This window comes from Sturnus vulgaris, chromosome 11 (genome assembly GCF_052056855.1).
Source record: "Sturnus vulgaris isolate bStuVul1 chromosome 11, bStuVul1.hap1, whole genome shotgun sequence".
In the NCBI taxonomy this organism is placed as follows: Eukaryota; Metazoa; Chordata; class Aves; order Passeriformes; family Sturnidae; genus Sturnus; species Sturnus vulgaris.
In genome coordinates this window covers 15,877,219-15,902,571 of record NC_142253.1, presented here as the reverse complement: position 1 = coordinate 15,902,571, position 25,353 = coordinate 15,877,219, and the positions used below count along the sequence as shown (strand labels likewise).

Genomic DNA, 25,353 nt, shown 5'->3' with positions numbered 1-25,353 from the left:
AGCCTTGTTTCCAGTGAGTCTGTGACTTTACATACTTCCAGTGCTTGAAAAGCACTGGAAAAAGCTTAATAAATCTGAATCTCTGAAGTGCAGAGAAAGCCTCAACACCTATATCAGAAGGTAAATCAAGAGAATTGCAAAGTTGCTGTTTCTAAAAGTTCAATTTCTTTAAAATAGATCATTACTCTGCAGAAAACTGTGGGGGTAACTGTTGTCAGTGCTGACTTATACTGGCCTAGATTTCAATTGCTTTAGCTCTAATAAGAGATTTAGTTAAATTCCATGTCAGTGGAGTCGTCCCAAATTTGCATCGCTGCAGCTGAGAGCTGAATTTGGCCAGTGGTAGCCATCAATAAAAATAAAAGGCAGTGTGGGGTAATTGTTAATATTTTCTTGTGTCAATAAAAGGAAGCCTGCAAAATATGTCTGGGAGCCTTAGTGTTAGAGGCTGCACTGCACAGCTCTATTCCACAGCCCTTCCTACAAAAATCAGCATTTCTGGCAAGGAAGATAAAGTTGCTTTGGGAAGAGGTCTGGTTATTTATTTGAAGTCAAATCTTTGAGGATCTGGGAGTCCTGCATCACTCAATGCAGAGCAAAGAGTTGTGTGTGCTTCGGGTATGCTCGCAGGGGATGGGGAGCAGCCTTTGCCCACCTGCAGCAGCCCTGCCCAGGCACTGCAAGAGAACCTGGTGAAGTGCTTTTCACTTCTCTCAGGGCAGTGGTGGCCCCTTCCTCATCCTCATCACTGCCAGGGAAATGAGTCTGGTGAGATCCCATTTTGGGTCTCTACGATCTTTTGTAGTTTCAGTATCCTAAACACTTAGCCTTAAGAGAAAAACAGCAGAATAAAAGAAAAGAGTTTCAAACTGTCCAGAAACTATGCAAAAGGCAAAACTGCAACCACATGGGGTCCAAGAGGGATCTGAGGAGCAGAGATGTTTCTTGTTTTGTTTCCCTAATGATTTTCATCCTCTTCATTCTCTTAGGGATGCTGGGGAAAACTCAGCATAATCCATTATGTGGAGGCACTTATTCTGACAGAAGTCACAGAATGGTTTGGGTTGGAAGGGACCTTAAATACCATCTCATACCAGCACCCTGCCATGGACAGGGACCCCATCCACTAGATCAGGCTGCTCAGGACCCCATCCAGTCTGGCCTTGAACACTCCAGGGATGGGGCAGCCTGTGCCAGGGCCTCACCACATTCTGAGTAAAAGAATTTCTTCACAATACCCACTCTGAAATCTAGAAAAATAGCACATCTTTATCTGTGACAGCACCCCTCCTAGGATGCACCCAGGGTATCTGAGGTGCAATTTTAATGCCATTGATCTGAAGTAGGTGTGTTTTGTGTAGACTAATCAAAACTTGATTAACTCTTTGACAAATCCTGAAGGAAAGTAGTTGAGGCACCTTTTAAAAATTCTGTTTTCCTTACTAAAGCTCTTATGTCCCACATAAAGAGAGCAGCCAGACTCCAGGATCAGGTTAGGTTTTTTTTTTTGTTTCTGTTTTACTGTACAAGCTTGTATTTTTAGAGATCATGTGATGTCTGCCTGCATTTGGGCATTTTTCTGAGAAGCTGTAGCTGTTCTCTCTCTCTCGTACATTAGCACAGCAGGCTCTGGGGGGCTTGTGCCCTGACCTGGCAGCAAGGCCCACACCATCCAAGTGGCTGTAAGTGTGCAGAGGAGGGCCTGGGCAGAGTTCCCATCCTGCTTGAGACCTTCTGTCTTCAACTATGCAGCAATTTATTTTTGCAGTGCTTTATCTGAAAGGAGAAGAGCAAGCTTGAAGCTGTGTGGTACTGAATTTCCTTGCAGAAGATTCTCCCTCTCTGCAAACATCCAGGCAGGTCTGTTGCTCTGAGAGTTCCCCATACAAGAGTTTGGGATGCTGAAGACTAAAAGCTGCTTTCCAGGCTGGGAGAGGTTTTCTATAATCCAGGCTAACCGTGCATAGCCTTTTATCCCTGCCTAGTTGCTAAATGCCATATAGCAGCCCCAGGTCTGCTTTGGGGCTGGCAGGGCTGAAGTCTCAGCTGTGGAGACTGGTGATCCTGTGCTGAGGAAGCAGAAGTCCAGCTAGTGCCACAGAGGATGGGAGGTGTGGGTGCTGGGGCAGGATGGAGAGCACTGGAGCAGCTCCACCTCTCCATCCCTGGTGGTGTGGGCTGCTTTTCCCTCTTCCCCCATGTTCTCTGTGGTACTGCTGTCTTTAGCAGACTCTTTAGTCAACTAGAGAGACCTCAGTTCTATGGTTTGTTTGCTTCAATTATAGCTGACCATCCCTGAGGAGCAACTAAACTTCACATTTCCCTGTCCTGCCTCTGCAGGAGAGCTGTGAAAAGCTGCTCAGAGGGTGCTTGCTTTTTATGAGGTAGATGGAAGGATGGAGCACAGCAGGGAAATGGCACTGAGGAGAGAGGGAGCTGGGGTTAGTAAATGTCAAGCTGTTTGCCTCCTGTGTGCACTGGAGCATGTCTGCAGGCTGCTGGAGCAGCGCAGTGCCGGGGACAAGGCCAGGGTGGGGACAAGGGGCAGCCTGGCCTCTGTGAGAGCCACTGCCCACGCTGCTCCCAGTGGGGCACCTGGGCTCAGGGCTCACTGAGCTGTGCCCTCAGGGCCGGTGGCATCCATGCCACCAGCTCTGGGAGTTGGTGTGGGGCACATTTGCAAAGCCCTCTCTGTGCTGTGGCACCAGTCTCACCTGCAGCTGCTTCCCTTTACCTGTTCCCCTTGTGACCCTTGAACAGGGAAAAGCAGGATCTGGCCCTTCCTGGCTGATGACTGCTTCTGCAGAGGCCATTGCTGTGCCCGTGCCCTGGGCCCTGCAGAGGTGTGTGACTGCTCTGCACAAGGAGGTGCAGCTCAGGTGGCACTGCCCATCCTGACAGGCTGTCAGCGAGGCCATTGTCACTCTTATCGCTGCCTGCTTGATTGTCCCTGACACTGCACCGAGCCTGACATCCTCCTAATGTAATACAGACACCACGATGATTACCATCATTGCAAGGGCTATAAGCACCAGACAATGAAATTTAACAACAGTAGGTGCAGCAGTGATGAGGGGTGAGATGGAAATCGTGCTGTCTCTGCACTCTGCCTATGGCCATGAGCAGTCTCCATCTTCCAGCAGGATCTCTGGGGTCTGGCACTAATTTTCCTTCCTGTTACCCAGCCACAGTGTTCCACACTTGGCCTCGACCATCTCATGGTGCTCTTGTTGGTCATTTATAATACCAGGCAATTCTCGGGGCTCCTGCTTCATCACAGGGGTCTGCTCTGTGGGCTCAGGACAAAAGCAAGGCTTCTCCACTCATACTCTGAGCATGAGCTGTGGGGAAATGGTAAGGACCCTGCAGTAAGTGAGATGAGACTCAAAATGGGCCAGATTGATGCTTTTCTGAGGGAGACCAACAGATCCTGAAGCTCCAGGAGCAGCTCCAGAGCAGCATCTGAGCAAGCTGTGCCTCTCAGGGCAGGTATCCTGTTGCAGTGTTGGCTGTACTGATGAATTCCCTTTGCAGACACCATATCTGGGTCACTGTACAGCACTGATCCCAGGCATGGGTCTGGCTGCAGGAGCTGGGAGTATAACCCTGAACAGAGACCTTCCCTGCCTCCCAGAATAATGCTGGCTGGGAAAACCCTTTTGTTTTCCTGCTGGCCTTTGTGGGGCATGACATGGCACTGCCCAATTTCTGGAGTATGAGGGTTATGTCAGATATGGGTGGCTATTGTGCTGCAAAGATGTGGTTTGGTCTTTGGCGTCCCTCACCTAGAGCACCCCAGCTTTGAGGTGGGATGCTCTGGGAGCAGGAAGGCAGCTGCTCTGTTGCTGCACGTAGTACTGTGCTCTTTTGCAAACATGCCAGGTTTGCACTGTGATTAAATGCTGCTGTTTGGACTGCAGCTGTCCAAACCTGGTGTATTGGATTCATACAGGGGTGGGGAAAAAAATTAATTTCTGGAAAATGACTATTACCCAGATCAGATGGCTTTCCAGCAGGAGCTGGAGCACCACAGCCTCTCCCTGCTTGGCCCTGAGCAAACCCCAGATAGGGTTTGAGCTGTGGGTACATCTCTGTCCTGGCCCAGTGGGGCTGAGAGCTTCTGGGGTTACCAGATGCTTTGTTGGGGTTCAGCGTTTTGGTTGCTGTTGTTCTTGAGGAAGGTGATAGGGGAGTCTTGACATGGAGGTGATGCTGTGCAAGCACAATGCAATGCTGCCCCTCTGATTTTGGGGAGGGCACATCTGCTTCTTGGCAGATGTGACATGGAGCTGGGGATAGAGGGAATGAGAAAGGAGGGGTCCACTTTGGGCTGCAGGTGTAGCCCACCATCCCTGCCCTTCCATCAGTGTGCTCCCTCAAGTCCTGGATGAGGAGGCCAATGCCAATGCCTGAGGGCGACAAGGAAGGCTGAGGAGACAATTTTTACTTTCGAGTAGTGCTTTACAGGGTGCTCTCCTGAGATTTGTTATTTTCCTTCACATTTTATCATTGGATACCTTGACCCATGGGAAGGTGTTGGGCCCTCTCATGGCAGCTCATCAAATGGTGATTTCTGCACTTATGGGAATATTTCTGCACCTGTTCCTTTCTCAGGCTGCCAAGTTTTGTGGTGCTGGGTGTGCTCACAGGGAATTGAGGAGAGGAAAATTCTTTCTCTGAACTCTGACGGCTCCCTGAATATATAGGCACAGAGGGAATTAAAGGCAGAGATGAGCATCATTTATTGTGCATTAGGAGCAATGCAAACAAGTGAATTTAGAGAATGAGTGTTTCAAGGCAGTATCAGATCTGCCTCCTTGGCTGTACAGGTGCTGCTGGGTACATGTGCTGACGATTGTGTTACCAGCTTTGCTCTTAAGTGAGGCCACTTAGCACTTCTGGGCTGGTTTAAATCATTTTCGTGGCTGTTTGTAATTGCACTATGCTTAGGAGTATTTAGGATTAAATTTTTCATGTTGCAGGTTGTCTTGAACAGTTGGATTTTTCTTCCCCCCCACCTGCCACTGTTCTAGCTTTTTTTCTTTGCTTTTATTTTTTTGTTTCAGCTCAGTACTTTCTATTGTTTGGCTGTTGTTAACATTCCCTCCCACTCCCCCCTGCTCTTGCCACTTATTAGTTCACTCTCAGCATCCACTGCTGGACTCCTTTCCACTGCCAGGATTGGATCTTCTGCTACTGCATCCAGCTTCAGCCCTTCCCTTTTTATTGAGATTTCAGTTCATAATGTTATCTCAATCCCCATTCTCTGGGCACAACAGCTTCCTCCTGAGGGCTACTCCCTCTTTAGGTAATTCAGGGCTTCTCTACAGCCCTTCTCCTGCCCAATAATCTCAGGTTTGCCAACCACGTTGAGCAGGACTAATACAAGGGTGTTACTTCTTGTTTCTACATGGCTGGAGCAGTGCAGCATTTGGCTTTGCTCATGTCCCTGCATTGCCACCCACCTGCCCTGCCTGGGGGAGAGGCTCTGAGGGGATGGGGGCTGTTGCTCAAGGTATTGCCAAGTAAAACCCAGTCTGCCAGGAGCACACAACCTGCACCCCTTGTCCCCGAGGCTGCTGACACAGCTGGGTCAGAGGGGACCAACATGGACTCAGCAGAACAGTTCCTTGACTCTGAGGTCACGGGTGTTACTCATTTCAGAAACAGGTCCCGGAGCTCTGGATCACAGGAGCATTTCAATGAGAATGGCTTTCTAATCTGGACAAAACTAAAGTTTTTTGCCATCACCGATGAATGTTGGGGATGTCTTTGGCCAGAAAATCTTCCCTTTGATTCAGCTCAAGGAAAAACCCCATATGGGAAATGTCACTTTAGATAAGTAAAATCTGGCCACATTCTGAACAACGCAAAGCAAAATGCTACAGTGGAGACTGTGAAGTTCTCTGAATTGCCTGGAGCCCCCACCATTCATTCCCCTGCCTGTCTGGGACATTCTCATGCACGTATGGTCACTGTTAATTTGTCTTGGATTGTTCTAATTAACGCCAGTGAAGTGTTCAGCCACGATGACTGCAGAGCTCTGCAGCTGCAGAGAGGGCTGGAGGAGCAGCTCCTGCTTTCTTTTTCTGTTCTTTCCTCCCTTGTGGACAGGCACCGTTTCTGTCCGTAACCAGTAGGAGACAATTTTCTGTTTCATAACAGGAAAATACTAATGTCAGGACTCCCTCTGTACCCAAAGCTTTCTCCTTGAAGATTGCTCTTCTTTGCTTTCTTAATTGCTGCTGCTCAGCTGGAGGTATCCTGCATCTTCCAAGCACATGACTTTGTTGTGCTGTTACTTACCAAGGGGAGAGAAAAGGAGTGTGAGAGAATATTGCTTTGTGTCGAGCTTTCCTTGCTTTAACCCTTTCTGTGCCCACGCGGGGTGTTCTTACCTGGTGCAGGATGTTGTGCTGTTGGCAAAACAAGCTTTTTGGTCTGAACCTCGGGGTGTGGTGGAGCTCTGATGTGAAGAACATCTAGAAATTGTATCCTGAGTCGAATCAAAAGCGGGTTTCGAGAGAGGCAAGTGATGCTTGCTCTCTGCTCTGCTGGTGAGACCTCACCTGGAATATTGCATCCAGCTCTGGGACCCTCAGCATAAGAAGCAGATGAAGGAGGTCCAGAGGAGAGCAATGCAGATCAGCAGAGGGCTGGAGCACCTCTGCTATGAAGGCAGACTGAGAGAGCTGGGCATGTGCAGCCTGGAGAAGAGAAAGCTCTGGGGAGACCTTAGAGTCCTTTCCACTGCCTAAAGGGGCTCCAAGAAAGCTGGAGAGGGACTTTGGGCAGGGCCATGGTGTGACATGGCAAAAGGGAATGGTCTCACACTGAAAGGGAGAGGTTGAGATTAGACATTAAGGAAGAAATTACTGTGAGGTCTGGCACAGGGTTCCCAGAGAAGCTGTAGCTGCCCCATCCCTGGAAATGTTCAAGATTGGACAAGGCTTGGAGCAGCCTGGGATGGTGGAAGGGGTCCCTGCTCATGGCAGGGGGCTGGAATTAGATGGTATTTAAGGTCCCTTCCAACCCAAGTAATTCTATGAAATAATTTATTCTGGAGTCTGGTAATGTCTCTTAAATGTCTTCTCTAACTAAAGCATCCTCTTTGGAGTCCCTGTGCTCACTTGTAATAACACAGGAGTTGCCAAATTTAATGTGAAGTGTGGGTGGTTTGGGGAACAAAGTGATTTGGGTAAAGCCCATTTCAGACAAATCAGGTTTTTGGGATTACCTTTGCTTGAAGGATGGCAGGTGTGGAGCATGCAAGAGCAGAGCCTTGGGGAGGGTACTGGAGCCATGCTCCATGTGTCTCTTAGGGACTGAGGATCACAGGTTTCTGGCTCTTTTCTCTTGGCTCACAGGCTGTGTTCTTGCAAATCAGTAACCATGAAAATTCACAGAAATTCTGTTTTCTCCAGAAACCTCAGACACTATCCAATCTGAGCCTTTTGTATGCTGCCCCACTGATACAGAGGTGGGATGGGTTCCTGTCCTGGCAGCCAGGCCAGGCAACCTGAATCCTTTGGGGCTTTTTTGGGGGGAAAATGCAGTTGCTGGAGTAGAGCTCAAATGGAGTAATGGTGTATGTGGACAGAAGGCTGCCAGAAGAGATTGCTGTTAGGAATTTCCAGATGCCATGGAAGAAGGGAGGAGCTTGGGCAGAGCAGAGGCCCCAGTGAGAACTGCAAAAAGCCAAGTGGAGGCCTGGAGATTAAGTCAGTAGGTCTGGAGGGACTGTGCACAGCTGAAAGAGCAGCCTTGTGCTTAGTCTCTGTGTACTTCTGTGGCTTCAGCCTCAGAAACTGCTTTGTTTAACCATGAAAGGAAAAGGGAGGCTGGAACTGGGGAATGTCTCTGCTCTTGAATTCATTGACAGCTGCCTTCAGCAAGTGGAGTTGTCTACTCCAGCTCATTATAAGGTCTGGAGAAAGAAAAGAGGACAATAAGTAGTTTCCTGGCATTTTAGAGTGTCTCATGTCCCTGAGCTGTGTGATGTGCCACTCTCCAGATCCTGGGCACCTGCTTGCCTGTACCTTTACTTTTGCTGGCTCCACCAAGAGAAGGAGTTGTGATGGTATGAGCCCGGTGGGTGTCTCTGGCCAAGCCTCTCCTTAGTCCTGGGTGTTTGTCATGTGGAAGATGGTTGTTTACTGTTTGGGTGCTGCTCTGAGACCCAGGGCAGATGTGTCATGAGAAATTGTTTCTGCAACCCCTGGTCCTTATGGCCAGGTCTGCAACAAACCACTGCTTACAGGCAGAGTCTTTCACTTGTAGTGAAGCTCCAGCACAGAGAGGGTTTGTCCCGTGGGAAGCATGATTCAGCTCCTGAGGATCATGCAAGCTTGGGTAGGTGCCAGACATGCTTAGCATGGAATTTGCAGTTAAGCGTGGAGTCTGCTACCTCCTTGGGGAGGTCCAGCTCTCCTTGGAGGGTTCTCTGTTCCCATATGTCTCTGTGTCTGGAGTTGAAGGTATTTGCAAGTAGCCTGGGGATAAAGAGAGAAGCAGAATCCTATTTGCTTTGTGGTTTTCTTCATGTGCCTTACTTAATAAAAGATAAGGTATGAGGAATAATCTCAGATGATGGCAATAAGCTTTTCCCTTTGACCCTGTGTTGGCTGCACCTGGGTCTGGAGGCAGGTGGAGTTAACAAGTTAGAAAATCATCTGAGGAGGTGACTGAGGGGTTTGTGGTGGGACCAATCCCTTCTCGAGGCAGTGCTGATGCCAGCAGCACTTCCCTTGGCTCTGGGGTTGTTCCCTGCAGTTGTATGATGTGCCTGCAGGCCACTGCTGCCCCTTTGGGTGCAAACATTCAAATACAGATAATTGCATTAGCCTTCAGGGTCATCCTGGTTTAGATTTATGCCTCTACCCACCACAGCCTGGCCAGGTTCTGGACTGGTTGTAGAAATTCTTATTTCTTGAGGGTGTCAAATTACTGTGCCTTGGTTAGAGATGTGGGTTTTATCCTGCTTCACGTGATCCCCTTGTTCCCATTCCTGGTACCCAGGGCTGCCCTGCTGCCCCAGTGCTGCCAGGCCCTGCACCCAGCAAGCCCTGCAGGCAGTGCTGGGGGTGGGTGTGCAGTTGGGCTTGCACTTGCCAAGTTCAGCAGGTGGCTTTGGGGAGGTGGTCAGTGGACTTTGGGAATGCCTTTGGGTGAGGGAGGGAACAGCAGCAAATGTGGTGGCTGTGCCTGTGCCACAGGAGGGGCTCAGCAGAGGCAGGGATGGGCAGCTCAGCTTTTGAGTGAAAGGGTGGGATGCTCATTGCCTGCAAGTGTGAAAGCAGCAGCTATAGTGCCAATGGTGTGGGCAGCAGGTTGACTGTTTCTGTTTTTTCTGGTTGCAAAGCCTTTCTTTTCTTGCTCCCCTCATTTCCAAAGCTTATATTGTTACCTAATCCACATTGCTAGGATTCTCTGTTAGAGGATCAGCTTTTCTGTAGGAAGACAGCTGTACTCACTAATATTGACTGTCTTTTTCTCTTCCTTTCCTTCTTAGATCTACGATGACAATAAAAACCTGTTTGAAGTCAAGGAGAATGTGCCCAGGAAATTGGTGGAGAAGGTCGCAGGGGACATTGAGAGCCTCTTGGCCAAGAAAGTCCGTGCTTTAAAGGTAAGGAGATGGGCCTGATGGAGGAGATTAGCTCCTTTGATGGAGATTTCAGTTTAAATAAGAGGGTTGATGCTGGCATAGCAGTATGATCTCAGCTTCAAAGTGATTTCTATGATTGTGTGGCCTTTTCTGGGAACTGCATCCTGCAGTTGGACAGATTCATATGGAGCATGTGAGGCAAGGATGTCATGTGGGGATGTACTCTAGGTATCTTCCTGCTTTTTATCTCCTCCCACTATCATACAAACACCTGAAGGTGCTGCCACAAGAATAAAAGTGACAGCAAAAGCCTGGCAGCAAATTTGACCCAGTGATTTTACTGGAGGTGTACTGGAAGCAGAGGTACTGCAGTGTCCCTGTTCTCGCTCCTGGAAGTGTTTTGGACAAGTGGAGCTTTTCCTGTTTAGGAGATGATGTGCTTGAAGGGTTTGTGCCAGTGCCTGGGACTTGAGCCCTGTGTGGGTTGCCCTCATGGGTATCTGCATACATTTCCCATCTACTGTCCTATTTTGGAACACTCCTTTGAAAATGAACTAATTTTATCTGTGGTGGAGGAAGGACCTGATGGTGCCTGCTCAGTAAAACCCAGCAGTGTCTTTAACGAGGTGACAGCAGGGCCATTCTCTTACTGGAACAAACACAAGCCATTGCCTTCCTGGAGAGGTGGACAACCTTCTCCACTGCAGAGGGGTATGGATACTTCTTCTCCAGGAGCTGAGGTGTCCTCTCTAAAACACAATTTTATTGGCATTGTACAATGGGCAGCTTGTAGCTTGGTTCACTGAAAGGGTGTCTGCAGGGTTATGACAAGGGGAAGGCTTGGAGCTGATGTGTCCCCAGACACATCACTTTGGCACTGCAGCCAAAAGACCTGGTCACCCTTCAACCTGATGGACAGGAATGGGAGCACAGGGAAATGTGCTGTGCTGAGAGAAGGGATGTTGAGGTGTAACTAAGGCAGTGGGAGATTGGAAGTGACCTGTCTCCACAGTGAGTAAGAAGTACCTTGGGGAAGGTGTGCAACAGGAATCACAGGACACCCATGTGGGCCAGGGGAGTCCCAAGACTCAAGATGGGATCTCGGGCAAGGGTGGTCAAAGCCTGGCCTGAGTGTCCAGATGGTATGAGGTTGTCCACAGTGCCTGACAAAGATAGTAACTAGGGACTTGGGTGAAGAAGATTGATGTTTACCCAATTTCTTACTCTGGGAATTAAAGAATAATCCTACTTGGGACTCACACCAAGTGTTTCAGCTTGAATGGAAGGAGCTGCAGTGGGACTAAAGAGGTGTAAACTGTCAGCATTGCATTCCACAAGGGTTGTGGAAGTGAAAATCAGGGAGACCAATTTTCTTCTTAACCGGAACGTGCATCCTTGTGCTCATATAGTTTGTGTGCATACTTGAGCATATATCATATTAAATGTTCCAGAGATCTGCAGCATCTATAGATGCTGGAGGAAGACACAGGTGACAAAAGGTTGTTGCAAACTTGATACACACCTGGCCAACACATGGCTCCCGTGGAATGCACAGGGCAATAACCCTGAGTTACACAGCATGACTCTGCTGAGTGGTTCCACTGTGACATTTGAGTTTCAGCTCATCAGTCACACTGTTTTTCTTTGCCCTTTGCTCTGAGTCACACAGACTTAGAGAGTTTGTGCATCTTTTGTTGCTAGATGAAGGGTTGAACTGTGCCCATGGTACAAATAACCTTGTTTGTCTCCCAGCTGTCTTTCTTTTTTGTTGGGTTTTTGGGCAGGACTCTGGTGTGCTGTGAAGGGCTCACCTGTCACAGGGGTGGTTCTGGCAGTGCTGGTTAGGTAACAGCACGTGGTGCTGTCTTTGTAGTGGAAACAATGAACTCTTGACCTAAATTAGCTCTTTCAAGAGGATTCCTTCAGGGTGCACTCTCAGATGAAGCAGATATTTACATCCAGTTTCCATGTAAATTCTTGACATTTTGGATTGGTGGTACTAACAACAAAATCTGGAAATGGGGAAGCTGATGGGGGAAGAGAAATTGAATCTTCTGAATTTCTTCCACATTTTGCTGAGCTCCTTTGAAGCAATGGGGCTCCCAAAGCTCCTTCCATTCTCCTGCCTGTTTTCATCTGTTTCAACTCTCCCTTTAGTTGAATCATCTCTCCTGGAGTCATTTCCTCCTCTTCTCTCATGACTCACAAGAGTGATGATGACTTCTTGAAACATATTTTTCAGCATCTGAGACAAGTGGGACTCCATGTATTGGCAGGGGCAGGTAAGGAGGGAGAAATGGAGTCTCTCCTTGATGTACTAATAGCCCTGTCACGAGTGCTCACTCTCCTGAAGAGACATGCCTGTCCTTTGCTGCAGGAGAGAGAAGGGATGCTGCCTGGGCTTCAGTGGGGCTTTGTAGGAAGGTGCTCACAAGCCTTTGGGCATATACCATGGGTGCACAGTTCAGAGCACTGTTCTGATTAGGTGGTGATTCAGTCCAGTCATCAAAAAATCTCTTCTCCTCTGTTTCTAAGTGAAAATATGAATGTGCCTTTATTAAACTATGTGCAGAGCATTTATTAATACAGTTTCTTACCTTGTGTTGCATTTCTAAGAGGCAGAAATCAAGCACAAGGAAACTGAGCCTGTCTGGCCCTGACAGCCATGGTGCAGCACTGTGGCATGGATCTGGCACTAATAGGACACTGATTTCCCATGTGCATTTTTGGAGGTGTGCTGCAGCCAGGGGTGTGTGGCAGAGGGGGTAATTGCTCCCTAAAATAAGGTACCTTAAAGAGGCTGATCATTTGGATGCTGTCACTCCCTTTTTGTTCCAGAGCATCATATCAGATGACATTCTCATCATGGGACAAAAAATCTCCTAGGAAGATGTTTTTGTAATCCCCACTGGATCCTGGGGGATTTCTACCCCATGTCCACACAATGGCTTCTGTTTGACATGGATTTCCATCAGCACTAATTGCCTTTATCAGTGTCCTTTGTCCATGATTATTTCATTGCTTCAAGCCTGGCCTTCCACTCACCTTTGGGCTCTATAATTCCAGCTGCTTTTTATTTCCAAGCTTTAACAGGAGGGGAGGTTAAAAAAAATGGCCTTCAATACCAAAAATGCATCTAATTTCCTTTGAATTTGAAGTAAAAGACTAAGGTGGAGTGACTCCTGAAGGAGATGACATTACATTTACCCAGTGTACTGCATTGTGGGGAAGATCCAGAGCCACAGCTGAGGTGTGAGGAAGTGATAGGTGTGTTCCTGGATGGATGGGAGTTTACTGGCCTGCTTTTGTCCATACTTAGGAGCTTGTCCTTGTTAGGGCTAAAAAAGACCCCTGTTGTAAGATGTGAAAAGGAGTGAGGTGGCATGTTACCAAATGACTACAAATCTCCCTTGGGTTTTCCTTGTGCTGGGAATCACAGCTGGCTGGCTTATGGCTTTACATCATCTGAGACTAGAACTCCTCAGGTTGTTTTTTTTTGCCAAATAGATTCTTTGTCACTTTTTCAACTTTATTTCCTACCTCCTCTTCATTTTTCCAGTGTGTTCAGACCCCTCTTTGCCTTTGTATGTGCCCAGAGAGATATGTACAGGCTGGGACTTGTTTGGGAGCCCACATGTTGGAGTTTGCTGTTGGTGGAGCACTGAGTGAGCCAAGGAAAAGCCATCACCTGAGAGTATGCATGGTGTGGGTCCAGATTCCCAAACCCAAAGGCACTTTTTCTTTCTTTTAGAACACAATGTTGAGTACATGAATGATTCTTCCAGGTCTATTCTTCCCTGAAGCTCTGCAGACTGGGGGAGAAGAAAATTGTGATTTGATGGAGGAGGAGGCTGAGAGGTGGAAATTTTAGATCCTGGGATATGTTTTAAGATTGTTTCTCCTTTTTATATAGTTCTTGTGAAGGCTGCTTTTGGATGCTGACTGCTTCATTCTTCACATATTTAACCACAGACAATTTGCTTTGCCTCCTGAGAGCGACACATCCCACAGTTTACTGAGTAGGTTATGCCCTGAAGTGAACTATTCATATACTGTAACCAGCATAAAGATTGCTGTCTGGGCTGGTGGCCTTCCCCCATCCCCAAAAAGAGGCCTGCTGATCCACAAAACATGGTCTGGATGCCTGCAGGCTCTTGCATTGCCCCAAAGGTGACATGGTTGGGCTGGTATTTTCTCTATAGAGCTGATTTAGTTTTGCAAGGTGCGTGTCAGTGGCATAACCTTTGGAGTTAAGGTGAAGTTTGTTGCATTTCTTGTGGACCACAGCTGTGTGCAGTATCAAATAGGATGTGTTGAGCAGAAGTGCAGAACAGTGGCATTGTGAATCAGAATTCGTAATGTGTACCATGAACATCTGTGTGTAACTTACGTAGATGTGTGTGCAACAGGTTTGGTGCCCTTTGCATGGCTCTGGTGGTGAGAGCACAAACAGCACTTGCCAGGAGTAGGAGGAAGGTTTGTGGGGGGGTTTATTGTGTTTTTGTGAAATTTAATAGCATATTTTTGTTGCTGCATATTTAGCTCCAGTGTGGAATGAGCATCTGGGGGAAAGCAGGGGTTTGGCAGGAGGGCTCAATGGTAGGAGATTTCAAAGTTCCTGTTCCTTCAGCTGAGGTGTAGCAGGTCACAATATATTTCACTCAGATTTTACTGCAACCGGGGTAGTAAAATCTGCACTTGGCATTAGACGTTTTCTTTTAGCAGAAAAAGGATACAAAGGGACAAGACTGGGGATTTCCTGTATTTTATTTTGAAAGCATCCTGCAGGGAAGTCTGGCTGCGTTTCCTGCAGCTACAAAGCCTGGGGGAATATGGCTGTAGGTGTTCCCGTCTTTCTTTATCTTAGATCCAAAGGGAAAGAGGTTGGAAGAGCTGGCATTTGGCACACAGAAGAGGTGGTTGGTCTGGAAATGCTTAGGGTCTTGGTACTGCCTTAACCCTATTTTGCTGTTTTGTCTCCTGTTTCCACCCCTCAGCCTTGAGTTTTCCCACTTAGTGGCATTTTTTCTTGCTTGTTTCTTCTGAAGCGTTGATGCAGTCAGTACTCGGCCATGCTTTAGGATGCTGTGATGAAGGGTGAGGTGAGAGCTTGGTGTGTTACCACAAAGTACTGAACAAATCAACTTCTCAGGGTGAAGCTGGTCAGGGGGCATTTCAGGAGGGAGGAGCTCAGGCCAGTTGTGCTTTCAGTCTTGTTTCAACACTCAGTACATTACTGCTCAACTGGGACTAGTTCCAGGCTCCATTTGAGCTTGGCACAAGCATATATCAAGAGTGCAGAGGGGATTTAATTGGACAGGTTTATCCCTTTAACAATTCTGATAGCCCTGAGACTTCCTTTGCAGGTTTGTGGTGAATGGAGTCTTTATCAGGTTTCTGGTCCCTGATAGGAAGGAACAATAAAAAGTGCCACCTGTCTGACAAGCTGCAAAAATCGGCATATACAGCAAAGCATCTCTCAGCCCAGTTCAGAGCATCTCCCTGCTCCCTCCTCTCTCAGCAGCAGAGGCACTGACTTCTGTCACAGCATGGGCTGGTAGACTATCATCAGGAAATCTTCCCTCCTTCGTTGTTGTTGTTGTTGTTGCTGTCCTCTGGTCTTGGTGGCAAGCAGCAGAAGGGGTCAGCATTTGGCAGGAACAGCCCTGGGGTTTACTGGATTTCTCCTTTGTTTCTGGCAGACAAGGTCCTGTTGCCATCTCCCTGCAGAGCTGTGTGAAGGATGTTGAACCAGGTGCTCATTGGCCAAGTCATGGAAGTGTTTAACTGGAGAGGTCCCAGGCCAGGAGAGGGAGACCCCCCTGAGCTGCAGGGCACTGGGGGTTCACACTGGCTGGCAGCATGTGGTGCCAAACCCTTGTGGGTTTCCCTCCTGCAGTGTGGTACAGCCCTGCCTTTGACTTGAGAGGACTTCTGGGCGTGTCAGGGTACCCATGGTCACGCTGTGGCCTGCTGGGTCCCAGCTAGGGGACACATGTCAGCAAAATGGGCTAGGAGGGAGGGAATAAACATAGCTCAGGTGAGCTGTGACACAGCCTGTGGGTTTGGTGAGATGTGAGGCTTCATTGCCCCATGCACTCCTGAACCATTGCAGCTGCATGGCCACGGACAGGAGCTCTTGAGTTGGAGTAAGGACCACAGCCACCAACCTTGCATGTGCTGAAGTACAAACCATTTAAAGGCAGGACCTGTGCTTTCTTATTTCATAGTGACAAACCCAGCCCTCTTCCCGTTCTTTGGTAATTGCTGGTTGGTGGTTTTTGGTTTTAATTCTATTTTGAATTTGCTCCTAATCAAATCCTGGCTGACAGTCCCCGTGCGTTTGTTTGTTTGTTTGTTCATTCATGCACGTGTGTGTGTCTTCTCCTGCCTCACAATTGTTCTTGTGCTGGACCTGCTCCAGTAATCCAATTTGAATCCAATCTCCCAGGTCTGGAATTCTAATTTACAGATTGCAGAGGGGAGTTAAACAATGCCCACGCACCAGGATGGAGGTTGATTGTCTAATCTAATCAGGGACAATCAGATGTTTGTAACAAGTCTATCAAACCTGTATTGGGCCAGTTTGCTGAGCGGTGTAACCAGCTTTAATAGCGGTAACACAATTTAAGGCTTCCTGCACTTTCATGCAGATTACATTGAACGTTTCCCTTTCTTCTCCCATGAACACTTGGCAGCAGCCCAGCCCGATGGGCTTTACAACTCGGTGAGCTGCTGGGTGCCCTCTGGGGCAGCAGAGCTTTGCCAGGACCCAGAGGCTGCTGCCTCCCCTGGCACTGCAGCACACCGAGGTTCTGGGATGATCCTGTCTTGTGGCACACATACAAGGAATGGACTCAGTGCCACCAGTGCGTCTGGAGTTACAGATGGGGGAATGAAAAGTGACGGTCCCGGCCTGATAGGGTGCTCAGTAAAGTGTCCACAGCAGATCCCCAGCCCCATGCGTGGCTGTTGGTAAAGAACAAATCAAGAAACTTTTGCCCTCTCTTGCCCTTGGCAGACTGAGGCTGTTGTTTCTGGTACATGCTGTAAGAAGTGTGGACAGTTCTTGTTTAAAGAAAACATCTGTCTGGTTTGGGTTTTGTTGTTTTGGTTTTTTTTAAAATGCCCTTTCAGGGCCTGAAGCAAAAGAGGAGGCAAAACCAGCTCTATGAACAAGACAAGGTCTCTTAGTGTAGCTCTCCAACCCAGAGTGGAGCTTCCTTATTGTCCTGGTTTAGGGCAAACTTGGGAGTAAACCTTCAAAGGAATTCCTCCGGAAAGCAGACTCAAGTGCCCCACCCCCCCCCCCCCAACTATCCAAGAGCAAAGGAGAGCTCTGTGCTGCTGCCCACTGCAGACAGCCCAGGCTGTGTGAAGGATGTGGGGCACCAAGTGCAGTCTCTGGTAACAAACTCTGCTCCTCTGCTCTCCCCCTTCACTCCTGGAACCAGGCTTAAAGCTGGAGAACTTAATATCCAGCCCAAACAGAACAGGTGACTGGGGGTACAAGCATCATAAAGTCACCCCAGCACACTTGCTTACCCAGTCCAAACAAATGGTTGCCTGACTTTGCCCTTCCTTGAAGACAGAAATATCCATCTGCTCCCTTACCCTGTCAAGAGGTGAGCGGGTTCTCATGCTCCCGGGCTGTTCCACTTATCTCTGCACTCGTTGCTTTTGCCCGGGGATTTATTTTAGGCTTATGGCTCTCTCCGTGCCCTGGAGCATCTTCCCTGCGTTACTCCCTGATCCCATCCCATCCCCAGGCAGCCGCTGGAGGGATCGCGGCTCCCTGAGGCTGCCGGGCTGGGGTCACAGCCGTGCTGGCAGCTTGAGCTGAGCTTTTATCCCGAGCAGAGCCTGCCCTCACGGCCTCTCGGAGCCCTGCCGGGCTGCTTTGCACGCACGGGCAGCAGGAATAGCAATCCCCGCACTGGGAGCTAAGCTTGGAGGGTTTCATTGCCGTGCCTGCCTTTTCTTCTGTGCTCTGCACCCCACGCTGTGAGGAGCCCAGATACCCCTGAGACCAACTGAAGGATGAAATAGTTCTTAAAGGATGTTTACTTCCCTTCCTCAAACATGCAACAGTTTGCATGTCATTTTTCGGTTTTTTTCCTGTTTTTTTTCCTGTTTTTTTCCAGCTCCTAGCAGAGCTGGAGGTGACTAAAGCCAGTGCTGTGGGCAAGGGATTTGCTGTCTCAAAACTCACATCCTTCTGCTTGGTCCTTTACCCTCTCAAGATCCTGAGGCCTGGCAGTGCTCTAAGAGGAGGCATTTGGGGGTGTTTGAAAGGGTAAAAGCAGATTGGTGTGACATTGGTCTATCTGTAAAGATAGATATAGATACAAACGGTGAGTGATGCAGAAGAGAAGGAGGTCTCTGAGGGAGTTAATGCTAGGGAAGGGAATTACCATTTAATTCTTTATAGAACAACCTTTAAACATAATTGGGAATATATGCTTGCAATGATAGCAAAATAAAAGAAACCATGTCACTGAAAAATGGATTTATTTGAATTTTCTTGGTTAATTTTGGCATGAGAAACTGCATTTCCATGGCAGTTTGGTACCTAGAGTTGCTTCTGCACCGTCCTGTGACTTGGTAATCTGTGCATGGTGGGAGAGGGTGAGAGGGGAATCTTTATTTCCCCAGGGTTGCCTGTAGGTTTGCATGGACTGTGTGCTTCTGCACTTAGAGATGTGCTCTCAGTCCCTGAGGGTTCAGCCCCTGCCCTCCATGATGCTGTACATCTTCAGAGAGCCCTCTGAAGCCCAAGATCTTGGGCAGAAAAACCTCCAACCATTTTATTCTTGTCTAATGTTTTCCCCCTTGAATATTTCAGATAGATCATTTGGGGTGGAAGACCCATATTGAATGGGAGTAATTGACCTGGGACAGTGAATCATTTTGAGTTTGTTTCAGGTGGAACGGGGAATTTTTTTTAAGGGTTTCATCCTCAGGCTGAACTAAAAATCAGTTATTTGTATAGCTGTGTTTACAGGCAGGTAATGAAGTTAAAGAGTAATGAGTGAGGGGGTGGAGGCTTGGTCCTGGAGGTTAATGGACTTGCATGAAGCCTTTTTGTCTCAAAAGCTCTCTTCAAATCCTACTTTTTTTTTAGCAGGTTTCATTTCTGCAGCCCACAAACCCCAGATTAGCTTTGGCAGAGTTTATCTCAGTAGGTCTCTGCACAGGAGTGATTTGAACAGCAGGGCTGGCTGCAGGTGAGGAGCAGGAGGCAGCCCCCAAGGTGCCTTGCATGATGAGTATTTCGCTTGGCTCTGGGCATGTGGTGCTGTGCTGTCACAGCAGCTGGCACAGAGTGTGCTCCCTGCCCTGGGCTGGTGCCCACCAGGACCCAGCTTTCTGTCCCACATGGATTTGCTTTGCATCCATTGAAGCTTTCGTGGAGCAAGTCTGAAATCCATCAACATCCCTCCTTACCTCATAGCAAGGAGCTATTATATATTCCCAAAGCAGCTGATGTCCATTAAATGTTTGAGTGACACTACAACAATGTGTAAAATATCAGTGATAAGGATCTAGCAAGTCTTAATAAAAAAAAAGGCGACAAGAATGTAAATTGCACATACAATTGTGATAAAGAGCCAAAGATAACATTAAAGAGATTGTATCAATTTAATGCAAGTTTCTTGCCAAAGCCTGTCATCTGCTCTTTGAAGAGGAGTTGTTGGGAGCCTTGATATTCCAGCAGACAATGCTCAAATCATCCCAGTGTTCTGGAGGGGCCATCCTTGTAGCCAGCGTGCTGTGTGGAAGCTGTCTGCTTGCTGAGGATTAATGGAAACCTTTCCTGCCTCTACAATAAAAATAATGTTCCTTGGAAAAAATAAAGTGCCCTTCTGCCTGCTGGCCTTTGGGTCCCTCAAAATGCAATTAAAAAGTGGCTTAATACAGCCTTGCAATGAGAAATCTGTCAGTGTTCAGCGGCACGGTCTGAAGTGAAAGCAACATGAAAAGGTTGCAAGCAGAAATATTTAACTGTGCTCCTGCCTGGTGGTGCTCGTGGAGCCACCGGCTGAACTGGGCCGGGAGAGGCTGGAACTGGGGCAGCTGGAGCAGCTCCACAGGCAGAGCTGGGCTGTAGCAGTGCTGCCGAGGGCATGGGAGCTCCTCCAGCACCCAGCCTGCTGTGTCTCTGCTTGCCTGCCCTGCTCTCCGCCTGTTTTGCTGCTCTATGTCCTTGGTTTCTGTCTCTCCTCTGCTCTCTGGGTGTGCTGTGTCCTTGAAAGTGGGCAGGTGACAGCAGGATTGGAAGTGCCCTACAGGTTTGATGGAAGGGATGACTCCAGTTGTCTGTGAAGGGCTGCCAGCTGTAGGTTAGTATTGTGCCTGCCAAAATGTCTTCCCAAAATTTTAGGCATAATAACAGGAGTTAATTTTAAATGGTGGTTGGCTGGTTTTTTCTGCAGGAATGATAATTTTAAAAAAATAAAATCCTTTAAGTAAAGCTGGAAATGAAATACTAAGGCCAGGCTCCAGTGACTGCTGGGTTTTGGTACTGCAAAGTGAACTTTTGTCTTTGGCTGTCCCTTGTTTGTCACTTGTGTGCCACTACCTGCATAAGGGTGAGTTGAAATCCCACCCCAGCTCTACACGAAGAGCAACAGCACTCGATGGGAGCAGTGTTTCAGCTGGAAGCCAGTAGATGGCACAGCTTTTATATCAGCTAATTATATAGGGAGCCAAGGCCGGCCCGGGCTGCTCCTGTCACTAATCTTAGCCGTGCCTCACTCTCCACGCAAACAGAGGAAGATGTCTCTGCTGGTCTGCTTGTAATCGAAGAAATTGGCTAAGATGGAAGGTGTTGAGCTTGTCAGCATTGCAGGGCAGTGGGAAACCGTGATGGGGAAGAGGAGATGAGAATTTTGTACTTGGGTGAGTGTGGGGGCAGAAAAACAAAATTCAAGATAGTGATAGTGTGGCTTCCCAAGCTCCTTCAGCAAATGCTGTGTTTCACTTCGTGTAGATGTGTTTGATTGCTCCAGTTCATGCATAGGGAAACTGAAGTCTGGAGAGATCATTCTTTCTCTTGGATACACCCGGGAATAAGAACTGTGCCTCCTAATTAAGTTCTGGAACTTTTAGCTACAAGGTGTCCTTCATGCGTGATTAGGACAATAACATCTCCCTGGAGCTCCGAGCTCCTTCTCTTAGCTCTGCTCATGTTTGGTGCTATTGTTTCCTGACCACTTCAGGCTTTGAATGTGAATTTTTTTAGCAGTTTGGCAATTTTCTGCACCCTTTTGAAAGAGTAAGAGTTGAATGCGTCCTAAATCTTCTCCTTGTGTGATGTTGCCCACCTGTTTTGCACCTTCCCTCAACCAAAGCAGCCCTGTGGCCTGTTCTGGGATGAGCATGTGGCTTTTGCTGGAGAGGTTGACTCCTCCTGGAATTGGGAGAGTTGCTCAAGTGCAGTAAGACAGCCCTGATACAGGAGGGGGGGTGCTGCCCATCCCTCTGTGCCCCTGTTCTGGGACATGTGCAGAGACCCCAGCACTGGAGGCAATCTTTCTTCCTACCTTCTGCCTGCTCAAGAACTTCTTTTCATGATTGAAATTGATTCTTGCAAGTGGATGGAAAGGATATATCCCAAATCTTGAGGGCCTGGTGTGCATGTAGAATGTAAACCAGAGTGTATGTATGTGAGGCTGTAAATAGAGTTGTCAGTCTAAAAGAAATGGGGCTTCTTGCACTTGTCAGATCATTTTAAAGCCATTTTTATTACTAGATTACATTCTGAGATAAAGTTTAATGTAGCTAAAAAGAGGGAAGGTATAGGATTTGACTGCAGATTTGGAAACACACTTAAAACTTATGAAGAGTTTTTGAACCTTAGCTGAGGGCAGGCTGTTTACTTCAGGATTTTCCTCCAGGGCATCGCCTGCCCAGCACATTTAAAGGATGATTTCTTGATTTTGGTGCAAACTCTGCCTTAGCATGTCACCTTTTATAATCGAGCCATGACATAACATGCAGACACTGGCGCAGGAGCTCCAGCTCATGAGTCTGTGTCGTGTGTGTGGGGCAGGAACCCTTCCAGGGGTCCTGCCTGAGCATCCTGAGGAACTCCATGTTCCCCGAATGTTGTTCTTAAACAGCTGCCATAAGGATTTTGTGTCAAAACTGAGGATCAATCCTGGCATGTGTTGACTTTGTTCTTCCCATTCTCTCCCCCGTGACCATTGAGCCTAAAATATTTTGCTCTAGTTATCTCCTTTTTCTGTGCTCTTACTTTTAGCACTACATTTGCAAGCAACAGAAAACACTGTGTAGGTGCCAACTCTTTTTGTAGCTATTCCTTGCAGATACGAGTAACATCTCATTTTCTAACCCAGCCTCTTCTTTTCCTCCTAATTGTTCCTAGTGGTATTTGTCTACCTTTTATATGTACCAGTGGCAAAATTAACAGGGTGTTTTTCTCTTGATGCAGCATGACACAGAAAACAGCAGTCATCTCCTACTGCCAGACTTGGGCTTCAGAGCTGTGTTGGTTTGCATCTCCCTGCTCCCTCCCTGGTTTAGAGAGGTTTAGGTAACCTGGTTTAGAGGACTGCAAGGTACATCACAGACTGGATGCTGGAAGAAGCAGCAGCTTTGCAAGTGCCACCTAAACTCCACAGCTGCTCACAGGGCAGAGGTAGCTGGAGTGTCAAGGAGAAAGCTGGCTTTAACCCTGAGACTTGCACACACCTATGTTTACCATAATATCTGGATGTTAAAAAACTAGGTTTATTTTGCATGCAGATTAATGCAGGAAGTCCACACTGCCTTGACATTAGAGTTTTTCTGTCTCTCCTACTCCCAGCCCCATCTCAAACCCAGAATCTCTGCAAGGTCCCATTCTGAGTAGCTGCTCTTCTCCCTCTCTGCTGAGCATCCCTAAAACCTGAGCATAATAGCATCCCTGCTAATTATATCACTGCAGATTTATTTCATGGTAATATTATAGCTGGCCTCAGGCATCACCGCTATCATTGGAAAACATCGAACGATCACAGCTTCTTAGCTGCCTCCATTAAACCTGGGAGAAGCGTCTGGGCCTGCTTATAAGTTTGTCTTTTGATGAGAGCCAAGGATTGATGAGCTGGTGGATGTGAGATTTGCAGAACGTGCCCTGGAGGGAAGCTTCCCTCGTCACGGCAGCCATAAGGTGCAGATGGCAGGATCGCGAGCGGAATGCAGACACAGCCGGGGGAGCATCACCTTTATCTCATCGAGGCAGACCTTGCCCCCTCCCTGGCACCTCCACTCCGTGCTGAGCATTCCACGGGATGGCTCTGCACTCCCAATCAGTGCTGCTGGCTGGAGCTGCTCCCAGGGAAAGGGGGCGTTTCGAAGGAAGTGGTCCTGTGATGCTTTCTGCTGACAGTCTTGGAGCTAGGGCAGAAGAAAGGGCTCAAATATCACTGCCATTTTTCAACCCCATTTTCAACTCTTGAAAACTAATTCAAGAGTTTTCTCTATGTTTTCCTTGCTAGAAATAAAATTAACCCTGTGACCAATGTGCTGGGTACTGAGGCCTTCTGCCACGAGCATAGCTGAAGGTCAGTGCTGTGTGCCCAGGGCTGTTCGTTTTTGGGAGCCAAACCTGTGTTGTTTGCTGTTCCAGGCTGTGTCCCTTATGGAACACAGCCATGGGACGGGTAGAAGGCTGTAGGATGAAGCCTTTGGTGCTGAAGACTTGGTCTCCACACTCTTAGTTTTGGAGGGTATAAGAGAGTATTTCAGCATACATCCCAGTAGTGCACAGGTTTGCTGTGAGTGTTTGTCCACACCTGAAACCTGGCTGGCAGGGATTGGGGTGACCATCATCCCCAGTCAGTGTGTTGGTCTTCCCCATGGATGTCTGTGTCCCAAACAGCAGATTATCACAGATCTGAGACCTACCACACATGGAGAACACAAGGAAGTAACTTATAGCTCTTGAAAGGGATTTGGATAAAAGTAGATCAGTTATTGATTTTACTCTGTCTGGCCATAAAGTTCTTTTTGGTTACGGTGCTCCAGCATGGCAGTGAGTGGACCAAAAACTTAACTGAAATGGAGTCAATAAATTACAGCAGACAAAAGGCACTTACACTCAGACTGCATCAAGTCTCCTGGTAATTTCAGCGAAACAGGCAGAGCAGAAATATGCTGATAATTATTTAAATTAGACTCCGAGCATTGAATTTTTTTCTTCAAGTAACAGCACTTCAGCACTTGTCCAGATGAGTGCTAATTTACCCAAATGGAAAGGTTTATTAAACATGCCAGCCAGTGCTTTAGTAATATTTAGGACAGCAATTTTGCTTTATTATATCTCTTAACAAAGAGGACACAGGCTTCTTGATCCAGCACCAGAGCAGTCGGGGATGTTGGGGAAGATCCACGTCAGTTCTGCCTGGTCTTAAATCAAGATACATTATTGCTGCTTCAATTCTGCCTCTTTGCCAAGTGCAAACCTGGGCCTTGATTTGGAAAAAACTTCACTGACTTGACCAGTTTGAAGGACACTCAAAATCTGGACATCTTCTGGGTGCAGGAGTCAGAGTTATGATTTAGAAACATTGAAGGATGAAATTGAGTTTGCTCCAGTGAAATGGGCCCCAAGCCAGGTGCTGAGGAAGTTGAACCTGGGCTTTTCCTGCTGCCCCTTGCTCACTCTAGGACTTGATTTTGACAACTGTATTGTTTTGGGGAGAAATTTGAGTGCATGAAAATGTTCCCACCCATCATTTGCATCCCTCAGTGCTCTGTCATGCCCTGTCTCCTGGTCTTGCTATCATCACGTGTGTTATTGCCAGGGCTGTCTTTCAGACTAATACTGGCTTTGCTGTTTCCTTCAGGACTCTTAATTTTCTTTGGTTTATGTATTTGAGAAAATGCTTCACAAATCCCAGTGGACTGTCATTCTGCTAAAAACATCCTGTAGAAGTCTTCTATGCTTTCTGGCTGTAGGTGCAGGTGTTTGGTTTTGTGGCTTCTCCCAGGACTCAAGTGGGAAATTAAGACTACTTGCACAAATCAGAGATAATGCAGAAGTGTCTTAATCTGAGAACCTCCTCACAAAGAGGATGGTTATATGTTGTGAATGCTTCTTGCAGATCCATCCAGGGAAATTTTGCTTTTAGGCTTTGAAATTCCTCTGGGTCTCCGGAATAAAGACCACTACCTCCTTTATGTGAGCATGCTCACTGAGGACATGCATAGTGTTAACATACCAAAATCTAAACCTTTACCTTTTATCTTCCATAAATATCTTCCTCTCTTTACCTGCACAAGATTGCTCTCTTAAACAATCTCACTGCAAATCTTGTGAGTGCCTGGAACTCTGGATGCTTGCAAAAGATTTGGCAAGGGAGAGCCTTGTGGAATTCGAGATTGTACATTCTTCCAGAGTTTGGGTACAGGGTGAAGCCAACAGTGATGAGAATGGGAAGATTTTGCTTCAAATCCAGGTTTTTTTTTTGTATTTGGTACCATCAGAGTAATGAGAGGAAAGGCTGTGGCTGCTCTCCTATGCAGGTGTGGATGTTAGATCTCCCACAGGAGAAACAGAGAAGTTTGTCATCTCTAAAGTTAAGTCAGAGGCTCTTTAATATCCACAGAGAGCCGGATTCACCCCAGATAGGTCGAATACCTTTGTGTCCTGTTGCACTGGAAGTGTGTAAGAGCTCCCAGGAGGAAACATGCCTCTCTGCTCCCCAGCATGGGTGGGCAGGAAGGAGTTCTCTGGG

At 47.6% G+C, this 25,353-nt stretch overlaps 1 protein-coding gene across 2 annotated transcripts in view; it reads left to right on the top strand.

Moving 5' to 3' along the window:
- The window catches only part of CACNA2D2 (calcium voltage-gated channel auxiliary subunit alpha2delta 2), a 210,957-nt gene that overhangs the window by 73,318 nt on the left and 112,286 nt on the right, over window positions 1–25,353 (top strand). For both annotated transcript variants that reach the window (XM_014869689.2, XM_088171602.1), the window contains exon 3: window positions 9,512–9,628. In XM_014869689.2, the coding sequence (XP_014725175.2) occupies window positions 9,512–9,628 (117 nt within the window). The remainder of the gene's footprint in view (window positions 1–9,511; window positions 9,629–25,353) is intronic.